The 8853-nt window shown below is 37.3% G+C and overlaps 2 protein-coding genes across 4 annotated transcripts; one reads left to right on the forward strand and one right to left on the reverse strand.

The window, feature by feature from the left end:
- The first annotated feature begins 689 nt into the window (after positions 1-689).
- LOC107895076 (carboxymethylenebutenolidase homolog) lies at positions 690-2499 on the forward strand. Of its 2 annotated transcripts, none has more exons than XM_016820287.2 (3): positions 690-1026; positions 1363-1640; positions 1798-2499. In XM_016820287.2, exons 1-3 carry the CDS (start codon positions 901-903, stop codon positions 2324-2326), a joined length of 933 nt encoding a protein of 310 aa, XP_016675776.1. In that variant the 5' UTR covers positions 690-900; the 3' UTR covers positions 2327-2499. The 2 variants fall into 2 exon arrangements, with proteins under 2 accessions (XP_016675776.1, XP_016675777.1); XM_016820288.2 differs by having other exon boundaries at positions 763-1026; positions 1352-1640.
- Positions 2500-3646: 1147 nt separating this feature from the next.
- Positions 3647-6362, reverse strand: LOC107895079 (MICOS complex subunit Mic10). Of its 2 annotated transcripts, none has more exons than XM_016820291.2 (3): positions 6023-6362; positions 4960-5102; positions 3647-3825 (listed from the first exon to the last, which is right to left on the reverse strand). In XM_016820291.2, exons 1-3 carry the CDS (start codon positions 6153-6155, stop codon positions 3811-3813), a joined length of 291 nt encoding a protein of 96 aa, XP_016675780.1. In that variant the 5' UTR covers positions 6156-6362; the 3' UTR covers positions 3647-3810. The 2 variants fall into 2 exon arrangements, with proteins under 2 accessions (XP_016675780.1, XP_040942003.1); XM_041086069.1 differs by having other exon boundaries at positions 4960-5093; positions 6023-6344.
- Positions 6363-8853: the final 2491 nt, after the last annotated feature.

Genomic DNA, 8853 nt, shown 5'->3' on the forward strand with positions numbered 1-8853 from the left:
AACAAAAAGCAACGATCTCAAAAACGTAAAAATAATAAAAAACCGAGCTAAAATCATACCTTAATCAAGCTATGAATGTGCCGAATGGAAAACCTAATCCCTTGGTTCTCTTCTTCTCTAATTTCGGCTCAGAAAGATGATAATGAAGCCAAATTTTTATTTTGTTTTATTTATTATAGCTTAATAAACTAATTTACTTTTTTAACCTTAGTAATAAACATATAAAATTATATAATGGATGTCCATTAATGTCCATTAACATTTAAAATGGTCTAATTACCATTTAAGGCCATCATAATTAAAAGCCAAGGCCAATTAACACCGTTAACTAATAGCATGCAACTTTTACATTTTACGCGATTTAGTCTTTTTTTCTCAAATTGAGCTATTAAACAATAAAATTAGCTCACGAAATTTTCACACATATCAAATAACATGCTGAAAACACATAAAATAATATTAAAATAATTTTCAACCTCAAATTTATGGTTCCAAAACTACTTTTCTGAAACCACGATCTCAATAGAAGTAGTAAGCATCTCAAATATTTGCCTTCCTATCTCGGCCTTTTGGTAGTATGAAAACCTTTAGATTCTTTGTATAGTTATTTATTGTTGAAGATTTAATGTTTAAGTGACTAAAATGAACACACCAAATTAAGTCACCAACTGAATAGTTTATTCTTTTTTATCCTAAAACCCTGATGAATTACTAAACAAACAAATATTTTAGTTAAAAAAATAAACAAGTATCTTTTATCTTAAAACGAATCCTCATTGCTGTTGAAATGCCATTTTGTCCACAAATACAAAAAATATCTATCTTCAATCAATTCATCGGTTTCTTAGCATTGCGCAACACTGCAACTCCCGCGCCCCTTCTTTCACTCTCACACTACATATGGGGTTGGCTTCAGCCACCACCATCTCCTCCTCCTCCTCCTCCTTGCTCTCCTCCTCCCTATGCCCTGCCAGAAGAGGCTTTCTTCTGCCCTGCCATCATCACTTCTGCTTCCTCTCAACTTTTGTACGGTTCAATCATTTTTTATCCCTTTTCAGCTCTCTTTATATTATTTAATAATTGTATCCAATTGAACTTGAAAACCAAAGGTAAAATAAAACTTTGTTAGAGACAATGTGTTTGGTTTCTTTTATCACAAAGAAATAGAGAATTAGACATCAATTAGGGAAAGGCTTCAGGCTTAGGGATTGATTGCATATCCTTGTAATTTTTCATCCAACAAGACAAACCCTTTTACCTTGTTTAATGTTTTAATATCCTAAAAAACTATGAGGTCATGCAGTTGTTTCTCAAATTGATCATATAAAAGTAACTGACTATAAAGTTTCAGTTTATGTTCAGAGTAAATGCAATTTGAATTGGAAAAGATCATCAGGAAAGAAGAGAGGTGAAAGAGTAAAGTGTAGTGCAGTGGGAGTGGGAGTGGAAGATGAAGCATGTGAATTAGTGAATGGAGTTGAGCTTTCAATTGGGGAAGGAGATGATAACATCCAAGCTTATCTCTTTAAGGCAGTGAAGAACAATAATGGAGCAGGTGTTTTGCTTTTATCTGATATCTTTGGGTTTCAAGATTCAGCCACAAGAGATTTCGCATACCAAGTTGCCTGCCATGGTTACAAGTACGATTATTAACCTTGTAACCCCTTAAGTTTTATTTTCTTTGCTTATTGACCCTTCTTTCCATTATATGGCTGTGAACCTGTGAACTCTACTTAGATTTGAGGTGTGTATTAATTCTTCCTTTTTGTTTACTCATATTCTTAAATGAAACTGCAGTGTCCTTGTTCCAGACCTATTTCGTGGTGACCCCTGGGAAAAGGGCCAACCAAAACCAATGTTTGAACAATGGCTGGCTAGCCAAGACCTTCAGAGGGTTGCAAATGACATAGCAACCTCAACAAAATGGATGGTTGATGAATTTAGAGCTGCAGGAATTTCAAAGAAACTTGGTATCATTGGATTTTGCTTTGGCGGTGGCCGTGTGATCGATGTTTTAGCCGCTGACCAGGGTGCTTGTTTTAGCACTGCTGTCTCATTCTATGGGACCAGGATGGATCCGACACCGGCATCTAAAATAAAGGTGCCTGTGTTGTTCATTTCAGGGGATGATGACCCGCTCTGTCCTATTGGTGTTTTGAGCAAGTTCGAGAAGATCATTGGCAACGGCTCTAGGGTTGTAATCTTCAAAGGAAGAGGTCATGCCTTTGCCCATCGACCGGGATCTACAGAAGAGGATGCAGATGCGGAGCAGGCGTTTACCTTGATGAGGAATTGGCTTCATGATGGCCTACTCGTAAACAGTTGAGCGCATCTATGTTTATGGTTATCTTATAGGGTGCTTAAGGTAGAATTGGTGCATCTTTCTGGCAATACTCTGAACAAGCAATTTGTTCTTGAGGATGCTCATGCCCATTGATGTATATACGCTAATTAATGTCGTTTTTCGTTTCTTTTATATTACAAGAATTTTCAGGATAACCTTTTAACTTTTGGGGGTTTAATTCATGATTGTGAATAGGTGAAAAGTCGTAGAGATTAAGATCCAGATTAAGACTTGCTAGATATCAGCTACATGAATTAATTTAGCTAAGCTCAAGATGAGGTGAAACTCAATCCTGAAGAGTAAATGCATCTCAAATAAACAGATTCAGAGTGGAAGATCCCAATTTTCAGTTTGCACCAATAGAATGATGCAAGATTTTAGCATTTTTTGCATAGAAAAATTATAATAGAGAGCAAACTAGAAGCACCCAGATTGAGACTTGAAAAGAAATTGCTGCATCTGTATCTAAACTGCAAACATGTTGGCATTTCATTAAGCATATTCATCCTAACAAATTATTCAACTGAAACCCAACTCAACTTACCAGTTGCAGAGTTAAAACTAAAAGCTCAAAATAGCAATCTGGCTTGGATGCAGAGAAAACTGGTTCAGTTTGATCCTAACCGAACTAGACAAGTCTCAAACTAGGTTAGGCTTCCCACTTAAACCCTCAAATTATGGACTGGTAGCTTTAAACCCATCTTTTATTTATTTGTTCTGTTCTTTCCAACGACTCATGAAAGAGCATTCAATCTTAGCTTTAACTTCTAACAAAGGCAAAGATAACTGACATAATTCAAGTGCTGAGGCTAAGCTCGTTCTATTTTGGACATAGTTGAAGTAAGCTCCAAGGTTATGTTAGGATTTAAGATGACAAAAAATGGAAAGGGTGGAACAATAATTTGTTTGTGCAGTGAGGTTTCTGGAAGGCTAATTGCACAGTGCACAATCCTAGCTCTGGTTTAAGCAACTCAAACCTAAGTTCAAAAGCTAGCTTGTAAAGTAAATAGTTCAATACTTCATGAAACATGGTACAACAAGCAAAATAACGAAATGGGCAAGGAACATAGTTATGATACCAAGCTAAAGAAGCTCCAACCCAATCTCAAAAGCTAGCTTCTAGGGCAGAGAGTTCAACAAAGGCAGAAGAAGAAATAAAGAAAAAATAAGGTCAAAATATGACCTACACACGCATCCTTAATTTTTCCATGACATGAGGCAGCTGAAAAAGAACTCTAGATATCAACACACAGCAGATAAATCAAGTCCAACTCTCAACAATAATCACGCAAAATGCAGGACTGCAACAGAAGTATTTGTTTTTATTTTTCCGCTTCAAATTGTGTTTACTCATTTGATAGAATTACATAATAAAAGATAATGTGATTCATAACAAACTTTTGGTGCAACAAGTTAATTGTTTACCCACCAACATATAATCTTAGAGGAACTTCAACAAAATCAACTCACTCCACTTGCTCCTGGAAAAAGAAAAGAGAAGTAAATTAACTTTCTTATAGAGATTCTTGAAACATATAATATGTAGAATAATATTGAAATAAACTAAAATCTAGAAGCATCCTTGCTATGCAGATTTTTTATAAAGTTAGAACTTAATAGACCAGACTGTAAAACTGTCAGAAAAATCAACAACAACATCTACTCTGGACAAGAATAGTTGCCCTAAACTGCCAAGGCTCTATGCAAAGATCATCCACTACACGGGGGCCAATAACCAACTAGACATTTTCACCTGAGAAATTGGTTATGCTTGGGCACTGGCAAAAAATATTTTTTCCCCTTGCAGCAGCAGATTTTTTACTCACAACTTTCCCATCAAAATGCCTTTCGTAAAACTTTAAAACAGTTCAGCTAAGCAATAATTTATACTAGAGATCTCCAGTTCCTATTCAAATATAAGTTGATTTGATGTATATATTTTTGCATAGATGGGCGTAGGTGGAGTACTCCATAAAAACCTGAACACCCCCTTCAATTTTCAACCTATAGGTCGTTATATTTTATTTTAAAAGGGCTACTCAAAGGTCAAGGGCCTATGAGTAGGGCGTACTCTAGGTGAGAAACAATTAATAACCTGATGGTTTATGACATTTTAAGCAATTATTCAAGAAAAGCTCAATGAAAGTTGTTTCAGCTCAGTAATTGAAATATATGCCAATGCCCATATTTGATTCATCAGCATCACAGTTTCACTTTCCACAATATTTCAGATTTTTTTATATACATACATCTAATTCTAGTCATTGTTAGAAGAAATTAACCTACGAAAAAGGTTCACTCATCATCACCATTTTTTTAATTCAGATTGATTACTCTTAGATGGCTCTAATAAAGTTGGTTGAGTGTGAGCATTGAAGTTGACGATCACAAAATCGATTAGCGGGCATTCATAACCTAACCCAGAATGACCCCACCAGTGCTGATGCATATCCTCTCATTTAACACCTTGAGATGACTGTTGATAGGTTGAAGAAAATTTTAACATTTGTAGTGGACAAAGGATTACACTAAACAATTAGAACATGAATGTGCAACCTAGAAAAAGGAAGAGTCCAGAAGATTAAACCCATAGTTCAATAAAACATTAGTTCAACCTTGGGTGCAGGAGCATCATCAAGCTTCGGAGGAGCCAACTTTGGAGAATATCCACCAAAAAGACTAGAACAATCAGTGTATGCAGATCCAATCCCAATCCCAGCACCAAAAGCTACAGATGCCCATCGAGTCACTGGACTCCCTGACAGGACAAATCAAAGTTATGAACTCAAGGAAGGATTAAGAAAGACATGCAAAGCAGAAAGCACAAAAACGGAAAGGCATGATAGCGACAATGCCTGGAAATACAAGTACTAGAAGAAAACTGAAGCAATTCAAAATGGAAGAACTCAGTTTACTTTGTCCACGCCTTAGATTAACATCTAGCAAAAAGTTAAAATGCATAATCACTTCAACCGTTTAGGCTTTGCCAGGTAGCATTGATGATTGAAGGTGGCTATGAGTCATAAATCATAAACAGTTCCTTTCCACTCTCCCCACAAAGCAAAGCCTTAATCAAGTTCCTCGTCATTTCTAGGCAATTTACAACAAAGGCAAAAAGGAGCTACTTCTGGTGTTGGAATTTAAGGTGAACTAAAACCAACATGCTGGGATGCAAGGTTCTCCTTAAGGAAGCCACTTGGAATCAAACGTTGCCACTTAAATGGATAGTAAAGTGTACAACAAAATTGTAAATAGCAGCCATAGCTCGATATTGTGGCTGCTAATTGCATTTGTGGCTCTCTTTGCCACCAGTATTCACTGTAGATATTTGCTGCAATTGAGTGTAGTAATATACCTCGCACTCGCAACCAATAAACACAACAAATCCAAAAAACTATCCACGACTGCAATTTAAATCCCTAAATATTTTGGACATGAATATACATCATATTTACATTAACATCTACAGCTATGAATGTAGAGCAGGCGCATATATAACTGGAAAAGAGAATGCTACCGAGTGCAGAACAACATAGAAACAACTAGAAGAAAGATAAAAAGTGGATATGAGAAAACAAAATTTGTAGAATCAATTAGGCTAATCTGCAATGGGGCAAATCGAAAACAACATATGTTAAAAGGAGAAAGAAATAAAGAAATTAGGGAAAGAGAACAAACTGAAGAAAAGGAGGCCACCAAAAGCGCCAGCCAAGGATGCATAAACGAAGCGGCGGAGCGTGAGATCGATGCAGGCGTCCCATTTTGCGTTCATGTCATACTTTGACGGCGTCAATTCCTTGTTATCCCCCATTTCAGAGCGTTATGCAGTACAACTATTACTTTAGTTATTTCTTGGAATTTTTGCTCAGATTTCCTTCTTTTTACTTCGTCTTCGTTTGATTCTCCTCCTTTTGTTTCCTGGGTAATCTGCCGCAATGCCTCTCAGATAGGTACCGCTTGTTTTTCCTTTTTTTTTTTTCATTTTTCTTTTCGACGTACAGCATCCATCGATAAAATGGGATCAAGAACAGCAAGGGCCCAAAAAGCCCAATAATAGAAATGTCTCAAAAGAGCTCAAAAGATGCAATAATAGAAACAAGGTCCAAACAAGCCCAGCTCCCCACAATATTCAACTATTTCACCCGTGCTTTCTGACCTATCTACTTGAGAGGTTCCTCCGATGACCTTCAAGCTTGTCCCAGACAAAGGGTTGCGTAGGAACCCGAAAGGTCGTCTGCAATCATCCAGAATCCATAATAGAATTGACATTAAGGAGAAATCCAACGAGAAGCTTTGTGGTGTATGCAGATTAGCCAGTCATAACCGGAGTAAATGCCCTCTCCGAAACTACCATATTGGACAATCGTCGCGACCAGGTAGAAATTGAGATGTTGTTCATTACATGTTGAGAGGATTGAATCTAAAATTTATCTACAATTTGTTGTTAATTTAATTTAACTTACATAGTTAGTATAAAGTTTATTTATTTAAATTGCAAAAAAAACCCATAAAATTGATAAATAAAATAGAAAAAAAATCATTACATAAATACAAAGTTGACTATTTAAATTACAAAAAAAACAAATTAAATTGATAAATAAAATTCCAAAAAATTCATTACATAAATATGAAATTATTTATATTAAAAAACCCCTAAAATTGATGGTTTAATAGTGCGATTTTAGGGGTATATTTTTGTGGAGCTCGACATTCATGTTGCAGGCGATTGCGACGATCAATGTTCTCTTCATCCCTATGTGGGGGTGTGTGAAACATAGACGAAAAATCATATGTCTCAAACGCCATCGATAAACTTGAGCCGGGAGGAGTGGAGTACGGCAGTGGATACGGGCTGGGAGGAGTGAAGTACAGCGGTGGATACGGATCGAGAGGAGTGGAGTACGGTGGTGGATACGGCTGGAAGAAGCGGAGTACTGAGGTGGATACGAGCTAGGATGACTAGAGTACTGAGGTGGTAGTGGGCTGAAGATATCAAACTTTGAATGATATCCATGGCCTGACGAGCCCGGAAAATAGTCATCGCCCTCCAAATCTAGATGATAAGAACTATCCCCAGAGTGTAGTTCTGGCTCTGGCTCTAGTGCATGATGTGGATCTGGAAAGGGTTGCCCAATTTGTGTCATATGCAGAGGGACTACCATTGACTGCCCACCAAAAAAAATGGTTTCCCTATTTCACAGTACCATTATATGTACTCTAACGAGGCCTGCAGATCCAAAGCACGATCCATATAAGGTACCCTCCCCAATTGGTTGTTCCATATCATAATATATTCTTCATGCACTTCTCTTCAATCATTTTCATACTTCCCCCTCCTGATCATCCTATGGATCTCGCCCAATCGTACTAGCAGTGTCGGGATATATTGTATGCAACCGAACTGCTGAAGTACTTGATCGCCATGATACCACTCCACTATCTGAAAATTGATAACAGGTGCGCTAATACACCATAGGTTTGAGTGGACATAGGCAGATGAGGGAATAACTGTCATAATTTCTAGAACAGAATACGACATCCAAATGAACTGCACAATTATATTAACGCGGGTCGAGTGAGATAAAATAATAAAATTAAGTTTATATTGGAAAAATTTACCCCCTCTCTAGTATGATTCTCAATCATTAGACGATATATCGAAACCGTGTATGATCTCTCGATACCCGGATTAGTGCTCTATCTATGAAAACAAATTGTTAGAACAATATAATCTGAAAAAAAAGTCAACTAATTGTTATAACGAGTAAAAATTCATCACCTATTAACAAGTAGAAATGTATATGATTGGTGACTAATGGATGCCAAGAATGACATCCGGTAAAGTGCCCACGACTGCAGTAGTATAAAACATTCACCTATGTCCATCGCAGAAGGATCTGTTGTCTGACAAAGTTCACGATACAACATGGCTAACACTGCGGACCCCCAACTGTATGAACGGATGTTATGCAAATTGGATAATAGGGGTAAGTACATCAAGTGGACTGTACTTCTGTTTGCATCCGACATGAGTACACCCCCTATAATGTACGTAATGTAAGCTGGAACAGTAGTACTCGGCAAATACTCAAAATTGGCCTTTAGCTATGAAAACCTCAAACTAGCAAATTTCTCCTCACTTGGTGAGGATCCAAGTAATTCATAGCAAAAGGCAGTCGGCCTAGAGATCGAACTTATGCTCGTGATCGCATTCCCTTCGATGGTGAGCCTTAGCTGTAGTGCAACACCCTCTAGAGTGATGGTGCACTCCTCATACGACAAATGAAATGTGTGGGTCTCTGGACGCCATCGCTCAACTAAAGCAAAAATCAAAACGTATCACAGATCAAAAGTCTGGATCAATGCCGCTGATCCGAACCCGGCTAACTCTAAGTATGGTATCAGGTGTTCATCTGGCAGAAACCCTACACTATTAACACGGCCCCTCAATACGCGGTACGGGCCCTGACATTATTAAATTAGCAAAATAGTTAATACAATATAATTTA

The sequence above is a fragment of the Gossypium hirsutum genome, chromosome A13, assembly GCF_007990345.1.
Source record: "Gossypium hirsutum isolate 1008001.06 chromosome A13, Gossypium_hirsutum_v2.1, whole genome shotgun sequence".
Lineage (NCBI taxonomy): Eukaryota > Viridiplantae > Streptophyta > Magnoliopsida > Malvales > Malvaceae > Gossypium > Gossypium hirsutum.